Raw genomic sequence first — 20,522 nt, forward strand, 5'->3', positions numbered from 1 at the left:
CTAGGGGCTAGGGGCTAGGGGCTAGGGGCTAGGGGCGGTAGTTACGGGGCGTGACTTTAACTATATATAGTGTGTGTGTAAATAAATTGCAGCGTAACTCGCAAAGCGTTTCGTATTTACATTTCAATTTAACTAAAGTTTCTCTCTTTCTATCTCTCTCTTTCTCTCTCTCTCTTTCTCTCTCTCTTTCTCTCTCTCTTTCTCTCTCTCTCTTTCTCTCTCTCTCTCTTTCTCTTTCTCTTTCTCTCTCTCTCTTTAGCATTCGCCGTCAACCATCAACGTTTAACAATTTTTTTTTTTTTTTTTTTTTTTTTGTGAGTTGACAAAGGACAAAAATTAAACGTATTTAAAAATTAAGAACAAATTTACAGTAAAATAAAATTAAGAAAAAAAAACCTCAAATCCGATAAACAAAAAAAAAAACTGTTAACAAGATTTGCATAAATTTGTAACTACAATATAGTTTAATGCCTAAAAACTAATTGTTGTTTTGTTTTTATTTGTTGTTGTTGTTTCGTTTTATATTGTTTTCTCGCTTACGGTACTAAAAGTATCTTTGATTTAACATTTACTTGAGTGTCGCATGTTGTGTTATTGTTTTGTTTCTTTCTTACACGTATATATGTATATATATATAAATATATGTACATATACATTTAGGGTATGCGGATTGCTATGCTACGCTTTATTGGCCCGTGTTTTGTTAATTGTTTGCTTTTGTTTTTGTTTTTGGTTGATTTTGTTAGCACTTAAGTTAATCAAGTATAACATATGATAATTGTAATAATAGTAATATAATAATAATTGTTGTAATCATAATAGTTATCATAATAATAATAATATTAATAATATATATTGTAAGTAGTATATAACATGTAGCGATATTTAAACAATTAAATTTTTGTTGTTTTGTTTCTCTTTTATCTCTCTTCTAAGGACTCAATTATAAGGCGCTAAATGTTGTTGTTGTTGTTATTTTTGTTGTTTTGTTTTGTTGTATAGTACTAAACATATATAAATATGCATGTGTATATATAGTTGTGTGTGTATATATATATAAATATGTGTGTGTTACATATATGTTGTTGTTGTTGTTGTTGCTGCTGCTGTTATTGTTTTACTCACACAGCAAGCAAACAAATAAAAAGTACTTTGATAACGCAATTATTTGCTATTTTTTCTTCTTTATGTTTTTCAGCTTTTTTTTTACAAATATTCATTTTGTGTTGTTTTCAATTTTTTTTTTTCAGTTTTTCTCTTTGCCTTGCGCTTGTCTTGTTAAGTTTCTTGTACACGTGTAAACAATTACATTTAAAAACAATCGTGCCCAGCTAGCACCTTAGGACATTTCATTTTGTGTTTTAGTTTTTGTATTGTTGTTGTTTCTCCAGTTAGTCGAGTTAAAAATGGTTGTTAAAAAAGTTTCATAAAATTTATATAGATATATAATATAGCTATATATATGTCTGTATATATGCACAAGTCGTAAATTAAAAGCTAACAAAGAAAATTGCAACTATTAAAATATTATATAATGGCCAACAATCAAGTCGAATATAATAAAAAAAAAAAAAAAAAATTAACATCTAAAATTAAGCTACTAAAAACAAGGGATTTTGCTTTTAAAAAAATAATAAAAATTATATTAAATAATACACAAATGTGTATATGTGTGTATTAATAATCAAGAAAAAATGTCTCATCAATAACAAAAAAAAATATATATAATAATAATAAAAATAATAATAATAAACACAGAGAATGGGTAAATATTATAGTTTAAATTGGATTGGAACCATGAAAATATTTGACTAAATGCTACGCATTGTACAGAAATCGCTTTAGAAAGAGACAACAAATGGTGCGAGCAGCATGGTGAGGGTACTTTGTGTGTTTGTGTTTGTGTGTGTGTGTGGTATTTGTGTGCCAGTTCAGCAGACAGAGAGAGAGAACAGAGCTATATATATATGTGCATATACATAGATGCCCCTAGTGTCTGCCGCCAGCTTTGCGCCATATTCACCGCATCCAGTTGGACTTTCGCTTGCTCTTGGTGCGCACACCACGCAACGGCTTGGCTTTGCTCTTGGCTGGCACGGTGTTGACCATGGCGGCGCTTATCGATAGCATCGATGGCCCATTCCCAGGCGCAGCACCTCCGCCGCTCCAATACAAATTGGAGGACGCATTGCTGCCCGTCACCACGTTTGCACTGTACAGCTCATCGTAAAGGGGCCGCTGCTGCTGCTGCTGCTGCTGTAGTTGCTGCTGTTGTTGTTGTTGCTGCTGTTGCTGCTGCTGCTGCTGCTGTTGTTGAGCAAGTGCGCCGGCAGCAGCCACATTGGCCGCAGCGCTGCTAAGCAATGCCATTTTGCTGCCGCTGCCATTCGTGTAGACGGCATTGGTATGCGGCTGCTGCTGCTGATGATGATATTGCAGGTCGAGATGCTGCCATTTCTCCTCCTCGATGCTGCGGCTGGAGGCACGTTTGTGCGGCGAGCCGTGGCTGCTGCCGCTGCTGCCGTTGCTGTGATAGTGGCTTGTGGTCGTCGACGAGCCGCATTCCACTATCGAAGAGCGCGACAGCGAGAGCAGAGCGTCCACGCCGTCACGATGACGCTGCTGATCGGCCAGCTCCTCGGGCGTGATATTATGACTGAGCACAGATAATGCAGAAGGAAAGAATCGTTAAGCTTATATTTATATAGCAAATGCCAATCGACTCTTACTTCTCCTCGCTGCTGTCGTAGGCCGCATCAGAGCTGGCGCAATTGCTGTCGCCGCCATGGCCAACACTCGGCTGCGTCTGCTGTGCATTTGGGCCATTGCCAGTGCCATTGATCAAGGGCGTGGAAGCGCCGCTATCCGCATTGCTGTTGCCGCCCGCCGAATAGGTGTGATCCTCGCTGGGAGAACTAGTTATCACTGGAGCGCTACAAGACCGGAGGAGAGAGTAGAGAAATCCTCTGATTAGATGCAGCTCTTGTGATTCCTTAATCAAACTCGTCTTACCCGTTCTGAAAGCTTTCGAGAAAGGCCTTCGAGCCGTGCTTAAGGAACAGCATCGCCGCTGCTGCATGGACATCATCGATGCTATCGGCGCCGCAATCCCGTGCCAGCCGCTCGAAGTTTAAGGCACAAACGGTACCAGCTCCAGCTGCAGCTCCAGCTCCAGGTCCAGCCGTTGCTGCCACTGTCACATTACCAGTTCCATTCGCATAGTTGTACTTGTTGTTGTTGTTGTTGTTATTATTATTGTTGTTGTTGTTGTTGCTGCTGCTATTGGACACATAGTCGCCCGGTAGCTCCTCTTCCACAGCATCGGCCGGCATATACTGCGGCTCCTCGATATTGCGAAATGCCTTGGACAGATTGGGAAAGAGTTTCGGATCGAAGCGAGGATGATTGCCGCCGCCCGTTGTAGTAGGCGTCCCAGCCGCGCCCCCATTCGACGTGACAGCATGGCCGACAATGCCGTTCTTGGCGGGCGTAGCAGACGCCGCTGGTCCACTCGCAGTGCCATCCAAGCTATCGTAGTTAGCAATGCTGCCAGCGCCATTGCCAGCGCCGTTACCATTACCGTTACCGTTACCGTTGCCATTGCCAATGCCAGCATTGCCCGCATTGGGACTCTTGAGCATTGGACTTATCTTGTCGACGGCCGAGTTGGGGAAGTAGGGCGAACGATTGAGCGCCTGCATGAGATTTGGTCGCTGCTGGGGCTCGACGCGCCACAGCGAGCCCTTGCCCATATTGGGCGCCTTCTCCACCTTGACGAAACTCTTGTTCAGCGAGAGATTGTGACGGACGCTGTTCTTCCAGCCATTCGGCGCTGACTTGAAGTAGGGAAAATGCTGCACGATCCACGCATAAATCTCTTTAACGGGCAGAGCTTTCTCATTCGAGTCCTCAATGGCCATAAAGATCAAGGAACTGCAAGAGGTATATCAAAGATATTATAAGCCAAACTAAATACTCTTAATCAACGATTTATATCGATTTAATATCAATGCAGAAAACCATCTAACAATGCCCTTCACTTGATGAACTTGTTCAATTGAACAACTTTCAGACTGCCAAACTTACCTAAAACTATATGGCGGCTTATTGTTGGTATGCACGTACGGATCATATGGCACGTTGTTGGGATGCTTTTGTTTTTGGGGTGTGTTGCTGTTGCTATTGTTGTTGTTGTTGTTGTTGTTGCCAGGACCAGAGCTGCCATATGCGGATGAAGTGTTGTTGTTGTTGTTGCTATTGTTATTGTTATTATTATTGTTATTTTTGGACATTGATTGATATTGGGGCGTGCTCGTGTGGATGCGCGCCCCGCTGCCCAGGCTGATGTCGAACTCCTTGAGCGAGTCCTCGTTCTCGTAGCTGGCATAGCTGTTGGGGCTGCGCAGATTGGCAATGCCGGAAGCGGAACCAGCCGAAACGGAACCGGAACCGGGCCCGGAACCAGAACCATTGTGCACCGCCGTCGGCGTCATCGATGGCGGCGGTGGCGTCACCGACAACTGCAACACACCCGTGCGCGGCTGCACCGCACTGTAGTAGGTGCCAGGTGGCAACAGAGCCGCACCTGGCGGCGTCTCCGGTGAGGAAATATTGGCGGGTTGTTGTGAGCTGCATGAAAAGAGCAAGGCAAGAGTTCCATAATCATAATATACCAATTATAATGTAAATTATATACAAATATTTTATGAGAGAGAGAGAGAGAGAGAGAGAGAGAGAGAGGGAGAGAGGGAGAAAGAGAAGGGAAAGGAGAAAGCAAGGGTTAGTGAACGGGAATGCCTCATCATCTATTCAGCCTAATTTCCAACTGTTTGCAACTCTTTTAGAATGTAAGCAAGTGAGTAATCGAAAGAAAAGCCTTTCTCTTCGCTCCTTTCTCTTCTCTTTGAATGAGACACGGTCTGAACTGAAGATGCGAATTGGGAAGCAAGTAAAAGTGTCTAACCGTTACTGAAGCAGTGAGGGAGACAGAAGACCATTCTTATGAAATAACCCATCAAATAGAATTTGAAATGAGCTGCAGGTCTCTCTACTTAAATATCTCCTTATATTTCTGCTTCTATATGGCGATATTTGTAGCTTCCATCTCTCTTCTCCCTCATATTTACTTCCCTCTCTATCTATGTCCCTCTCACTCTCCCTATCACTACATATATACATTCTTCTCTCTATATATCTCCCTCTCTATCTATCTTTCTGCCTTTCTCTGGCTCTATCTCCGTCGCTTTCCATCACCCTCTGTCTCTCTATCGGCGTCCCTCCCTATTTATCTCTCTCTCACTATATCTTTCTATCTCTCTCTCTATCTTCCCTACTGTCTATCCCTCTCTGTGTATCTCTCTCTCTCTCTCTCTCTCTGTTCTATCTTCCTCTCTATCTCACTCTCTATTTCACTCTATAGCTCCCTCTCCATCTCCATCTCTCTTTTCACCTGTATAGCCCACTATCTGTCGTTCTCTCTACATCTATGTCTCTATCTCTGCCTCTGTCTCCTCCACCACTCTCTCTCCGCCTCCTTCTCTATACATACATCTCTCTTTCTCTCTCTCTCTCTCTCTCACCAAGCGCTTATTGACATCTATCACTTACATAACATGTGGAGCGGTAACAAAACTGTAGCCGGGCGGCAACTTTGTGGTGCTAACCACCGTTGGTGGTGTTGTGTGTTGTTGTTGTTGTTCGCTGGTGTTGTTGCTATTGCTGGTGCTGTTGTTGGTGACGGTGGCTGTGGCGGTGGTGGTGGTGTTACTGTTGTTGTTGTTGTTGTTGTGGCTGCTGCTGTTGCTGCTGCTGCTATTGGGCGCTGAGTAGTTGACGGCATCGAATACTGCATTGAAGCTGTTCGACTTCGGCACTGGACTGTTGCCCCCATTGACGGCCGCCGTCGAGGAGCCCGAGGCGGAGCATGAGCTGAGCGTCGAGTTGTTTGAGGAGGCGGGCGAGCTGACCACCGTGACCGTTGAAGCCACCACATGGCTGATATTGTTGTTGCTGACGACGGTGGTGCTAGTGGTGATGTTGCTGTTGTTGTTACTGTTGCTATTGTTATTGTTGTTGTTGTTGTTGTTGCTGTTGTGATCCACATGCACATTCATCTTCTCACGCAGATATTTCTTGTGCGGATGATGCGTTGTGGTGTTGCCGCTGGACTTGTAGCTAGCCGTTGGAGTCGTGCCATTGCTGCTAACAAAGATCTGCGGCTGCTGCTGCTTGACAGCGGCAACTGTTGCTGCCGGCATGAAGCTGTTGCCAGCAACACGCGGCATGAAGGCAGCTGTGACTGTTGCTCCCGCTGCTGTAGCATTCGGTTTGCTGCTGGCCGCTTTGTACTCCACCACGGTGGTGGTGCCGCTGGGTCCCTTGTGCACCGTTGTGGTGCTGTAGACGGCGGGTGGTGACTGCGATTCGATGGCATCGCTATGCGACAGCTCCTCGATTATGTCGTTCACTAGGCAAATGTTGTAAGGTTCGGCGGTGGCAGCTGTTGCACCACCACCTCCGACTCCGCCTCCGCCTCCTCCTCCTGCTGTTGTTGTTGTGGTCGCTGTTGCTGTTGTTGTTGGCGACGATTTCAGCGCCACGGCAGCAACACTGCGTTTCACTGCCGTTGTTGCTGCTGCTGTTGTTGTTGCCGGTGTGGTCCCAATACCTTTGATCAGATTGCTCTCATTCAGCCAGGACAAAGGACGCAGCTCATCATCATCGGCCGGCGCACCGGCTGCGCCCAAAGCATCCGCCGCACTCAGCTCCAACGGCTCCGTGGCCAGCACCACAATATTGCCGGCAGCAACTGCTGCTGCTGCTGCTGCCGCCGCTGACGCCGACGCTGACGCATTGCCCGCCTGCGTGGCATTCTCGTAGGCGGTAAAGCTGCCGCCATTGTGCCGCAGCAGCAGGTACTTTGAGTTCGAATTCATGTGGGCGTGACCGTGCGTGTGACTATGGCTATGGCTGTGGGCGTGTCCGTGTCCGTGTCCGTGTCCCACACCCAGTCCCAATCCAAGTCCCAGCCCGTGCCCGTGTCCGTGTCCGTGTCCGTTTGTTGGCGGCGCTGCGGCCGCTGTGCCTGCCACGCTGTGGTATCCGTGTGCAGCAGCTGCTGCTGCTGCCACCACGGCGCTGGTTGCTGCCGCCGTCTGTAGTTGGCCTCGCAAGTGGCTCAAATCGTGCGTCGTTAGCAGCTGTGTGGGATTATCTGTTGACATGCTGCCGGAGAAAAGAGATCCGAAAGGGACTTGATTAGATTTCATGTGAACACAGTTAAATCTTTAACTAAAGCTAAAACCGACATATAACTATAGTTACAATATCATTATATACACAATATAATGATAGTAAATGTATTAAAAATATACATAATGCATATATATTACATATATTTATCTTTAATTATTATGATGTGATATAGAGAGAATTTATATATAGATTTCATTGAGTATGATATCTCATATATACATACATATATATACGTATATAACGCTTTTTCTTTTCATTTTCTTTCGTAAAATATGCCATCATCATCATATCACACCTTGTACCTATGCATATTATATCGCTAAATATAAGATCGTTTAATACGCTGATATAAGAAACTATAGTAGTGCGATTGATTGTATAAAAAATGCATTTACCTAATTATTAAATATCGACACATAATAATAATTAATTTATTAATAATTAATATTAGGTTTTGTTCCAAATTGTTCATACCTACGTTTTTTTCGTCCAACAGTAACACTATTACTACTATTTTATTTTATCCCAGGCGCACTTCCTTATAAACTCCATATCAACATCTACATAATTAACAATATATGATAATCTAATATAATATTAAGTTTATCATCTAGTTTTTTTTTCCACTAATATATGCTTCGTCGCATTACTATTTCTCTGTCACACCTCATATCTTTATGTGTGTGTGTGTATATCAGCATACACACATACATAGATAGCAATCAACACTGTCAATCTGCAGTGGCCAGACTTGAATGCATCTAAACAACAATTTAAAGCCGAAAACTTGAACTGCTAATCAAGTGTTATTTTCCAATTAATGCTGGCGTATCAAATCAGTTAATCAAATAGGTACATGCTTTAGTTTTGTGCTTCTTCTTCGTCATTTTTGTTTATTATTTTTATTTCATCGGCGTCCATCAGTTTGTTTTTATTGCATACCGCAATGGGCAATGTGCCCACTGTGCTCCGCTAATAATAAGTAATATTACCGCAAGTATCACACACACATTATCGCTCCCTCTCTCTTTCTCTCTCTCTCTCACACACACACACACATACACACCCGCTTTGCGGTGCCTCTCTCCTTTGCGTGTTTTGAACAGTGGCCACATTTTTAAGTTAAATGCTAAACGCTTTACGCAATCATCACCAGCCGCCCGGGCCGCCATTTTGCGTATGTATTTGTGCATGTGTGTGTGTATTTTGTTTGTATTTGTTTCTATTTGTGCGTTGCTTTTTGCATTATTTTTATTTTCCAACAGCACTTTTTTATTGCTTCTAATTTACGCGTGTAGTTTTCGCCGTTTTTATGGCTTGATGAGTGGCTGCGACGCGACGCGACGTCGGCAGCGCAGCTTGCGTTCACCTGCTACTTGAAACTGTATTTATATTATTTCATTTTATTTTTCGTGTTTCGGTTTTTTTGTTGCGCGCGTCGCTTTGTGCTCGTGTGCGTGTTGTTGTTGTGGTTGCTGTTATTTACGCTCTTCATCTACTCTCTCATTGGATGTCTGCGTGTGTTTACTGTTGAATTATCTTATCAGCATTTCGCATTAAACTTATAGCCATAACAGTAATTTCTGTTGTTCCAACTGCGAGCGAGTGAGCGAGGCAATATCAAAGGATATTGAATTAATGACTAATTCATAATTTTGGTATTTCAATGAAATGCGGTACAGTTAAGCACACAGGCAAGTGTATCTATGTATGCACTCGCAACGCTTGGAGCAGATTAATTAAATAAATAGCAACACATGTGTGTGCATTGCGATGCCCATAAGGGACAGCACTGTAAGTGTATTATTTATTGATTTTTATTGGGCACCAACAACAATTTACTGTGACAACAACAACAAAAGAACAGTGAAACGAGCGCGCCACAACAAAGACGGCGAGTCAAAACAAACGATACGCGAAACGGACAGCAATGCAAAAGCAAAAGCTCAACAACAACAAAGACGACGATGACGACGACGACGACGACAACAACAGTCTAAGCGCCACAGACAATAGTCGCTCTTTACAGTCGCATGCCAAAATAATGGACGCACATAGCGGAGCAGCTCTTTACAGCTGTTGTTCTTGCTATTGTTGTTGTAATTCGTGCTGCTGGAAGTCTGTTCGCTGCGAAAACACAAACAAACTAGAAAATAAAGCTTGCGACGCAATTTTGAAAGTTTCCGTCCGTTGTCTTGGCAACTTATTATAAACAAAATACAGCAACAACGTTAATTTGCACAGTAGCGTCGCGCGAGAGAGAAGCGCTACGTCGCGACGCCGATGTCAGCGTTTGGGCAAACGACAACGTGGTTTTGGTTACGCTGGCTCTCCCTCTATCAATGTTTGAGTGTGTTGGTGTGTGTTTATGTGTGTTTACCAAATTAGCTAAAAGAAGACACATACATATATACACTAACATTATACGCTTTTTATAATATTGCAATTTGTACACAAACACGCACATATATACATATACACACATATTGCAAGCTCAAATTAAGCCGCAGCTGTGACGTGTGCCAAAAACATAAAGAAACGGCAGCTCTTTGTTAGCCACTCTTTAACTCTCTCTCTCTCTCTCTGCCTCTCAGGCTCTCAGGCTCTCTGTTTATCTGCTTTTGCATTGTGTTTTTGTTTATTTTTCAAGCTCAAGCTAAACGGCGCAGTTTTTCAAGCTCAGCTCGTTGAAATACAAGAGAGTGCGTATGAAAGAGCGCCGCAATGAAATGAACGAAGAGCGGCGTCATTTTGAGCCGTTGTAGAAGTAGCTTTTGCGCTTTGCTGCCGACGCCGTAGCCGCGCGTCAGTTGTCAGTTTTTCGTTCTAGAAACGTCAACTGCTGCTGCTGCTACTGCTGCTGCAGCGCTGCCTGCCGGTTGTTTGCTTTCTGTTGTGACCTATGGACCTCTCTATGCTGCTTTTATTGCAGCTGCTGCGCTGTTGTTGGTGTTTCTATTATTATTTAGTTCTTCTTGTTATTATTATTACTGTTAATGGGAAGAAGCAGCAGCAGCACCACCATAAAAGTGTAAAATACGATTGGTTAAACTGTACCTACTGCTGCTGCTGTTGCTTATAAAACGCGCTTTATATTTGTGCAGATGATTCATACACATAAATATATTCGTTTACATTTATTGTATTTATAAATAAGAACTTTAACCGCATGCTAATCACAGAGAGACCACAAACACTATTAAGTACCGTTGTTTGCTTTAAGGGATAAGCGTAAATGAACTGCTTCCTCTTTAAATATTCCACATTAAATCGAAAGAGTGAAAAAATAAAAATTAAAAAAACGTGAGACAACCAGCCGAAGGGGTGGGTACGGTTGCCGTCGTCGGCTACGGGTTTATCACAATGACAAGCACATATTAATGAATAATAATAATAATAATAATAACAAAAGAGGAAGATGCGGAAGAGGGAGAATTAAGATGAGGAACAGTAGGACGTGAGAACAGGCGCAACTTGCTGCTTTGTTGTTGCGTCCGTTCATCTATTGCCATTTCGATCGCTCTCTATATAAATAATAACAAATAGCAAAACAGTTCACGTAATCAATTCAAAGAGAGCGAAATGAAGAGACGGAGCGCGCACGCTAGGCGCAGAGTGAGCTTTACATATTTCCGGCAGCGCCGCCAACGACGCCGCCAACAACAAAAACAACATTTTCAACAACAACAGCTGGCCAAGCATTTTTTGAGAGCTTTTAATGGCGTCCAACGACATACGCTCTCGCTCTCCCATTCCCAAACAGTTGTACTGTACTTGTCTACGTGTGTGTGCATGTGTGTGTGTGAGTATGAGTGTGTGCGTACGTGTTGGTGAAATATAAACAAAAATGATCGAAATTAAATGAATAAAAGAGGACAACTAATAGAATATGGTTAATTTCAAGAAAATTAAACACATTTATAAAATGCATACCTATTTTATTAATAATAATATTAAAAAGTTATTATTATTATTATTTTTTTTTGTTCTTTTTTTTGTATATACACTTTTAATAAGGTATTTATCTAGCCTAATTGTTTTTACTTTTTACTCACACACACATACACACGTGTACATATAGTTTAGAATTTTCTCGAGCTTTAGCTAAAGTAGACAACAAACAACGAAAAATTGTCGGCGACCACGCGGCGTATACGTAACCCCCCATTCGAACAGCTCGCTTTATATGTGTGTATGCATGTGTGTGTGTTGCGAGTATATGCACACACATTCATGCATAGACATGTGCCTATGTATGTGTGACTGTGTGATGCCTTCAAGTTGGGTCGCACAATTGTATATTACGTATACGCTACATATGCAGGAACGCAGGCAGTTTTGGCAGCCATAAGAAATATAAAAACATATATAAACACACACACACAGTCACACTCACACACATACGTCGCTTACAACTAATAAATCAATGCCAGATATATAATAAAGAATAAAGAAAAATCTGCAAAATTATTAAGAAAACTAAAAGGGTAGCAAAATAAAATCAATTAAAAGAATAAAAAAATTAAAACTTTAATATTGAATAAATAAATAAGTAGTCAAAGAGAGGCAGCGACACATCGAGACGACAAGGCCGCTTTGAATGTACTCTTCTTCTTCTTCTTCTTCTTCTCTTAGATGACTGTCTGTGCTTTTTGTATGTCTGTGTGTGTGTGCGCGCGAGAGAGACTGTTATTGTTTTCATCAGTTGTTGCTAAACAAAAATGCAGAAAAATTATTACTCATATTTGTTCTTTTTTTACATGAATTAAACTTGTATTTTTTACTTTAAATTCATATACAAAGTCAAAAAAAAAAAAAAAAAAAAAACAAAAACAAAACAAACTGAAATGCTCTGGTGCTCAGCTCACTGCGCTCTTTCAGTGCGAGCTTTCACTCTCCCACATACGCACACAGCGACAACGAAGGTGGCAGCACTGCTCACTCTATACCTCCCTCCCACTCTCCCTTCCGCACACTCAGACACTGACTTTTCAACGTGGTTTTTATTATTTTTCTATGTATTTTTATACTTTGCGTTGCTCTTTTGTGAAATTCGTATATGCGGATTATGAAATGAGACACAGATTAGAAAAAAAAACAAATGACGTATAAAAACCGACAACGGCAAATCGCATATTTTTTGTTATTGTTTTTCGTATCCATGACTCTCACTTTAAGCGCTCTCTCTTGCACTCTCTCTTCGCTTAAGCGCACGTTCCTGTGGCCACTAACACACACACACACACACACACACACACACACACACGTCACAGATACACATATACATCTGCATGTGTATATGTGTGGCAACATTTGTTGTTGTAAATGATCCACATACCTTTGCACTAGAAGAACTCTGAATGTTTTCTAAACATTTGGCACACACAACAATATATTGAACTTTATGTTGATTTATTTATTTGGTTTAGGTAAGAAATGATATTTAAAAATTTCTAAATTCGCCTTTTATTTCGAGGCCTCGCACAATTTGAACTGTAAAGCACGCGAGCAGACAAACGAATGAAGCGAAACGGCGGCAGCACTAGCAAATGAAATGCCGAAACGGGCCCCATACACACACACATTCACACACCCATAGAGAGAGCGACACAAACATATGCTTCCACGCTCGCGAGCGCCAAACGTAACAAAGACACGTAAGTTTGCAATAAGGGAGAGAGCCGGCATGCAACACACAAAGTCAAACGCGCGTCGTAAACAACAACAAGACAGCTAGATTTGATAGCCAGAGAGTGTGTGTGAATATGAGAGAGCGCAATAACAGATAGACGCCGCCGCTGTTTGTGCTCTGCGTACATGTATTTTATTTATATGTATATGTGTATAGGAGCGTTGGCGCATGACATTGCCATTTATTGAAAGCTGAGCAGCAGCAGCAACAACAACAAGAAAACAAACGTCGCGACGTCAGCGTCAGCGGCAGCGTCGACCTTATTGACGAGTTTTACAAACTATTTTCGTTGGGCTTTACTCAAAGGATCAGACCAACAAAAGCACAACAAACAGCTGTTTGGGTAAGGCCCTAGCATGACTCAATTGAAAGAGACAGGGAGAGAGAGAGAGGTCGAAAGAGACAAAGCAGTTCATGCGTAAACAGAAGGGGGAGAATGACAGAAGTTTTAATACTCTCTACTCAATATTATTATTATTATTATTATTATTATTATTGTTGAATAAAAATGCTTAAATATATAAATACATGTATGCTGCATCTTAGCAAAATTAACTTCAATTTATTGAACTAATTTTCTTAAATAATTAACTTAGTTAATGGAAGGTGCTAACTAAGACGCTGGCGTCAACACGTGCGCTGCCAACGCATCAAAGCAGCAGCCGTAGCAGGAAATACAAGAAGCTAAAAGCTAAAGCAACAAAATCAAATCTGAAAAAAGCTAACAGTATAATAACAACAACGCAAACAGTGATGGTAGCAAAGGCAGCGGCAAAAGCTCAGACAAATGCAGCGCAAGCATTTATACTTGCTGTTGTTGTTGTTGTGTTTAGCATATTTAATTTTAGCCAGGCGGAAAGGAAAACTGAAGAACGGCATTGTCTTCTCTGCTGCTTTTTCTTCTTTATACACTCTTTGTTAAAAATAAATTATATATTTATTTTATTCACGCACAAAACAGAAACAAAAACAAACAGCAAACGAAAGCGACAGATGGAGTGAGTGTCATATGCAAAGAGCGCAAGAGGATGGAAGAGAATGGGTGAGCGCGAGAGTAAGAGAGAGCGCGCACATTCGCCTAAACTGAGAGCGAAATTAACTTTTGCCGGCTTTTTTGGGCCGCTGCGCAAAGGAGGGAGGAAAAAGTGCAATCGCAGCAGCAATAGCAACAACGGCAGCGGCAGCAGCAGCAGCAGCAACAGCAGCCGCTACGAAAAACTAAAAAAAGCGCATCAAACAAAATCGTCAACTAAAAATAAGCACATCTTTGTTGTTATCGTTTTTGTTGCCGTTATTGCTTTGGTTTTTGTTTTTGAATTTGTTTTTGCTTTGGCATTTAGTGAGAGCACGCGCTTGGCGTTGCGTTGGTTGAATTCATAGGCGCATTTGTATTCGTTCGTGACAGCTCTGTTGCCAAGCACCGAAGTGGAAGGAGAGGAGAGGAGAGGAGTGCAGCGCGCTGCGACACCACTCCCCCTCCCGCCGACACAGCGTCCAATGCCTTATTGTCGCTTTTTACACTATCCTTTGACTGACAGTTCTTGGGCAATTTTCAATTTCAATTGATTTCGACGTTCAAAAAATAAAACCTTTACGTGCGCGTCTGTGTGTGTGTATGCCTGTATTTGTGTATGTGCGCTCGTATGTGAGTGTTTATTTTTTTTTTTTTTTGGCCAAGCAATTTGCTAGCACAACAACAAATTGGGTCAACCACAATTAATATAACTAAATATAGCTAAAACAAAAATTCATCGGCAGCACCTACAACAAGAACAGTAATCGCAACCGCAACCGCAACAGCAACAAATAAGGCTGATAACAGTACATAAGGAAGTAGAAGTGCAAAAGCTTTTACCGTTAGAGTGACGACAAATCATAACCGTGAGAGAACATAATGCTGGTGCAGGTGACAAAAATGTCGAAGGATTTTTCAATTGTTTTAAATAATGAACAATGTTTATTTATTTATTTATTTATTTTTTTTTTTTTTCATTAATATAGATTATAATGCAACAGGTACAATTAAAAACAAAACTAAAGACACATAGCATATTTAAAAAAAATTGTTTAGTTGTTTGTTTGCTTGGTTGGCAACAAGATTGAAAAACCTTCAACATATAAAAAAAAATTTTTTTTTTTTTTTTTTTTTTTCAAAGGTATAAATTTGTTGGCTGCTAGACGGTCTTCAAAAAACTTAATCGGGAAAGAGAGAGCGAGCGAGAGAGAGAGAGAGGGGTGAGAGGAAAAAGGGAGAGCGAAACAGAGCGCGATAAACGTTTTCAGTCAATTAGCACATTTAAAATAATTCAATGCAGGAAAACAACTGAACTACTTACTGACTATAGTGTGTGTATGTATATGTATGTATATGTTTATATATGCATATAGATCATCGTTGTCATATAAAACCAGCCCATAACTGGAACTCACTGGGTAGAGAGAGAATGAATTAGTAAATGGTTTAGTACACGGCTTTACTTCCGGAAAATAAGAGTTGAGCCACAAATCTGCATATAAAAAAGCCTGTATGTATTTATGTATGTATCATTTATATAAGCATATGACATATCTACATATATGTGTGCTACATGATGCTCATCGCGTCTAACTAGATCAGATCTGATAACAGCTCAGCTCATTTGTTATGCAGACTTTATGTAGGCTTTTCTTTTTCTTTTCTCTTCATCCAATTCTACAAGATTTTTAAAATGTTTTCAATGATTTAAAAAAAAAATAAATATTATCATTTCTTATTGAGCATTGTAATAAATATTACAGGTTTGTTTCTTATTAGTTTGTTTGTTTATTTTATTTTGTTTTTCTATTTTTATCACATTGAAAGTGTATCTTCAAGTGTTCGACGTGTTTTGCTTAGTTTACTTTGTTGTCAAATCTCTTTTCCCTTACAGTTGCTGTTATTGTTGTTTTTGTTTTCTGTTTCTGTTTCTGTTTCTGTTACTGTTGTTGTATAACAGCGCACACGAGAAGTTGTCGCCGGTTGTTGCTCTGCTGCGCTGTTGCTGTTGTTGTTGTTGTTGTCTTGTATTTGAATTTTTACTTTTGTTTGCATTTTGCGCATCGTTCGCATTGTTATTGTTGTTGCTTTACACAAACACACACCCGCACATACACATACACACACGCTTACGCGCGTTCTTCTACATACATATGTACATATATGTATGACTATGTATATATACATACAGTCGACTCTCGTTATATCAAACCTGCGATATTTCGAACCACTCATTAAATACAAAGTAATCACGAGCCCCCTACAAAATCTCTTTATATTAGCAATATCGTATAAATGAGTTTTATTCAAAGAATAATTAATTTGTACATTAGCTGATTACGTATATGTAAATTATCAGCAGTTAAATAAAAACCATTGATAATTCCAAGTTGTTTTTATTTTCTCTCAATATTTCGAGCCATTTAAAATTTTAGACATTCGATAGTTCGTAATATTTTAAGAGTCCCCTGAATTTCAAAATAACGAGAGTCGACTGTGTATCTTATCGCGCTAACAATACAAAGTTCTTTTTTGCTACTGCCTTTGTATGTGTATGTGTGTATGCACATACATGCATATATGTAGATATACAAATGTACTGTGCGAGCTAAATGCATACATACATAATTATTTTCATTTTTTATGTAATCAACAAAACAGCGGCCACATGCGGCGGCGGCAGCACCGTCAGCGCTGGCTTCTCGGCCGCCGCCACTGCCGCTGCCGCCAGTTGCTTCCCTCCTTTGCCAAGGTTCTCAAAAAAAGCACCAAAGACACCAACACCAACACCACAGCACACGCACACATACAAGATGTGTGAGGTGCAAAGTCATAGCGTCAACAAAAGCCAGAGCGAACGCGTGAGAGAAACAAAGAGAGAGAGAGACGAGGGAGCGTCGTTAGTCTTGTGCCGAGTGGGTGGGCAGCAAAAGCGTCGCCTGCCTGCCAATGCGTGCGATGCTTTTTTTCTTCTCCTCTCACATTCTCCCAGCCACTGCCGTCAATCCCTTTCGCAGACGTCATGTCAAAAATATTATGCCTTGTGCGTGTGTGTGTGTGTCTCGGTGTATTTGTATTCAATTAGTTTTTAATGGAGGCGTTGTAGAAATTCCAATTGATTTTTAAGCACACGCACACAGAGCCTAAGCTGTCTTTATCATTGCATAATCTCTTTTTGTTGTTGCATGCTAATTGCACACAAAGCTTCTATTTTATTTATTTTTATTTTTTTCTTGTCCTCCTTTTTCTTTTTCTGCCATTTGAAGCTCACGAGCTCAGAGCTCCGTCGATGCTCAAGCAGAAGTCAGACACAATGACGAGGTCGCTTTATCACAAAATTCAAACCTCGCTACGTCAAAACGAATCAACAAATACAAATATGACACGACTCGCGATGCGCGACGCGCTGGCTCTCGCTCTCGCTCTCCCTCTTTGTTTCTCTTGCTCTCTCCCTCCCACTCACTGTCTTTCTTGCTCTCTCTTATTCTCATATGTAAGCAAAAGCTGAGAGCTGAGAGCGAATCGCAATAACAATGCAAATCCATAAAAGGCTGATCGCAAAAACAAAAACAATAATAACAACAATAACAACAAATAGCCAAACAATTTATAAAGCACGAGCAGTGGCGTCGCGACGCATCGTCAAGGGACGCCAACGCTGACGTTGACGTCGCAACGCTACGCTAACGCTTTGTTTCTATTTTCCTGCTGACGCAGACATTGGTGGGGGAGAGAAACGAAGCACACTATTTCTCTCGTGAGCGCGTAACGGCAAAACGACGACAACGACCACAACAATAATAACTAACTGAAACCGAAGACGCCGATTCGGATGCCACTGTACATCGCATTAACTCTGAATTCGAATGCAAATCAATTAATAATCAATATTTATATAGTTTCCATTCTAGCTCGATTTGCATGTGAATATGAGTTCAATGCATGCATTACCTCACTACAAATGACCCAAATATAATCTCTGATGATTGTGACGTCACGAATATACTATACATGTAGATGGACATACATATACATATAAGCACACCTTTCATGTCAGATCTGTCACTGGGTTGCCATGTGACATGTGTGCACATATATTACAAATTTAAAATAATTATATATATATATATATATATAATAAAAATAAAAACAAAATATTCTTTTAGAATATTATGCGCCGCAAATAAATTATAACAAAGACGCAAAGAATAACAAAATATAGCGTGCCTCTATCTCTCTCTCTCCTTCTAGCACACACTCGCTCTGTGTGTGCGAGGCAGGCACATCAGTGCGGACGACACTGTAGCAACAAAACGTACAAATGCGGGCGACAATAATTGCTGACCACCTCACACCACCCCCTAACCACACGACACAGAGAGCTGATCGTTTGCAGTTGCATTTCAATTCCAATTGTTGCTGAATGTGCGCTGGCAGCGACGCCGCCGCGTGCGCCTTTGCTGCGGGCCACTGCAGCAGGGGGCGTCAAATTTACAGCTACAACAATAACAAACCGCAAAGAGACGCGGGGGTCGACGTCTCTGCCAGCAGTATGCAGTAGCAGTATTTTTTTCTTTTCTTCTTCTTTTATTTTGTTTTCGGTTTTGGTGTGACCAAATTTTTGTATTGACACACAAACACAAACACACACACATATACTCACTCACACACATAAACAAATAAAAAAATATATATACACACAACGTTTTGTTATTATTGAATTTATCTACATTTGTTTCATTTTGTCTTGCTTAGTATTTTGCACTCACGTTTTCTTATTGATGTTGCTATCAGAGCCAGCTTCGCTGCTCCCCTCTCACACTGCAACGTCAGCGTCACCGTTTGGATTCTTGTTTGCTTATCTCCTGCTCTCTTTTGTCTCTGTTGTGGGCGGCACTTGCCAAGCTTTTTACGCACTTTATGGTTTTGCTGATTGATGTTGTTGTTCGTCTTCTTCGTCCTCTTGAACGTTGTATCGACCAATTAATTAACACTGCACGCGAACGCACCACACAAAAAGATTGCCAAAGACGGCGAAAGTCAAAAAGCAAACAATAAAAAAATAAATGTCAAATAGGCAAAAAGAATATAGTATATATATATATATTTAGCGTTTATGTTTGCACATTATCCAAAATCAAAGTCATCAGAATTATCGCAGTGACGTTTTGTTATAATTTCTATATTATTATTTTTCAGTTAATTTCTAAGCGTTGTCTTGACACCGCACGTCCGTTGCGCTGAAAGGCACAATGCAAAATGAATGAGATTTACAGAACTCTGACAGTGGCGACAACGGAACGAAGAATGAAACGATACACAAAACGAAAGGCACAAGGCGGCAACGCGGCGCAGTCACCTATGTATGTGCGACTCACAATGGGCACAGTTCACTGTGGACTGCTGGACTACACTACTCAGTTTATTTTATTCATTAAAATATTACTCCTATTTCGAATTAATTACTTTATGACATTTAACAAAAATTGAGTTTGGATATTTTAGCAATCACTGTTGTTTGTATTCATATAAAATAAGAATTTTGTCCACAGTGCGACTGTAAGAATTACCGTAGCAGTCGGCTTGCGTATGTCTGCCTCTATACCTGCCTGCGTGTTGTGTACGTGTATGTTTGTGACTGAGAGCGAGAGCTAGGGAGAGTGCGTGTATTGGCGCTCCCGCTGTTAGACTTTCTGTTTGTTGTTGTTGCTGTTGATGACGCTGTTGTTGCAACTTGTCAACACATTGACGTAAACTGACAGCAACCGCAACGCCAGCCTGTTTCATTTAAAGTATTGGAATTTGCTATTGCCGCCTTTTGCAAATTTCATTTGTCTAAAAACACAAATGACACTCACAATTATTTGCATTTTAATTGCAAAAACAAAATCTTGTTTATATGATTTTCACGCACGCATACTAAAGCAAGCACAGCTCGCATACAAAAACATATGACTGCGCTCTTTTGGCATTTCGCTATTGTGTTTGTGTGTGTGAGCGAATGAGTGTATGTGCTAGTGTATGTATATGTTAAGATCGTAAGAGAGCGAAAGAGCAAGATCAAAGCGCGTGGCAAACACATGGTTTTTGTTTTTGGCAGAAAAAAGAAGAAGTAGCAACAGCATGGATCGCTTACAGTTAGTTCAAGTGTGCTTGTTTGTTGGTGTACTTTGTATTGCACAGTGGGACTAGATGTGATCGAATGACAAAGCTTTTATATGTATATATGTATGTGTATCATTAAGTATAACCATTTCACGCATGTGCACATGCTTATTCGTGGAATTCGACTTACATATGTATTTATGTATAGTTTTTAAAGGAAAAATATGACGTTAAAATAATAATAAAAATATAATTATAATACACATATGTATGTATGTACATGTATTAATTACGTATACATACATATATATTTATTCGATAGAATTTATGTAGACATATGTATGTATGTAAGTCTATATTTTTCAATTTCCCTTGGAAAAAAGCTGTTTGAAATACTCCAATTTCATAATTTTTATATCTACCGATCGTTTACCCAAACCGATATGTACATAGATA

The 20,522-nt window shown here is 40.7% G+C and overlaps 1 protein-coding gene across 2 annotated transcripts; it reads right to left on the bottom strand.

The window, feature by feature from the left end:
• Positions 1–1,430: 1,430 nt before the first annotated feature.
• Positions 1,431–19,231, bottom strand: LOC6584366 (myosin-G heavy chain). 2 transcript variants are annotated; one of them, XM_002009986.4, is made up of 6 exons: positions 18,731–19,231; positions 5,608–7,224; positions 4,087–4,629; positions 3,013–3,933; positions 2,730–2,933; positions 1,431–2,656 (listed from the first exon to the last, which is right to left on the bottom strand). In XM_002009986.4, exons 2-6 carry the CDS (start codon positions 7,221–7,223, stop codon positions 2,020–2,022), a joined length of 3,921 nt encoding a protein of 1,306 aa, XP_002010022.2. In that variant the 5' UTR covers position 7,224; positions 18,731–19,231; the 3' UTR covers positions 1,431–2,019. The 2 variants fall into 2 exon arrangements, with proteins under 2 accessions (XP_002010022.2, XP_032588027.2); XM_032732136.2 differs by lacking the exon at positions 18,731–19,231 and adding an exon at positions 12,593–12,782.
• Between the last annotated feature and the right edge of the window lie 1,291 nt (positions 19,232–20,522).

Source organism: Drosophila mojavensis, unplaced genomic scaffold (genome assembly GCF_018153725.1).
Source record: "Drosophila mojavensis isolate 15081-1352.22 unplaced genomic scaffold, ASM1815372v1 contig_136, whole genome shotgun sequence".
Classification (NCBI taxonomy): domain Eukaryota; kingdom Metazoa; phylum Arthropoda; class Insecta; order Diptera; family Drosophilidae; genus Drosophila; species Drosophila mojavensis.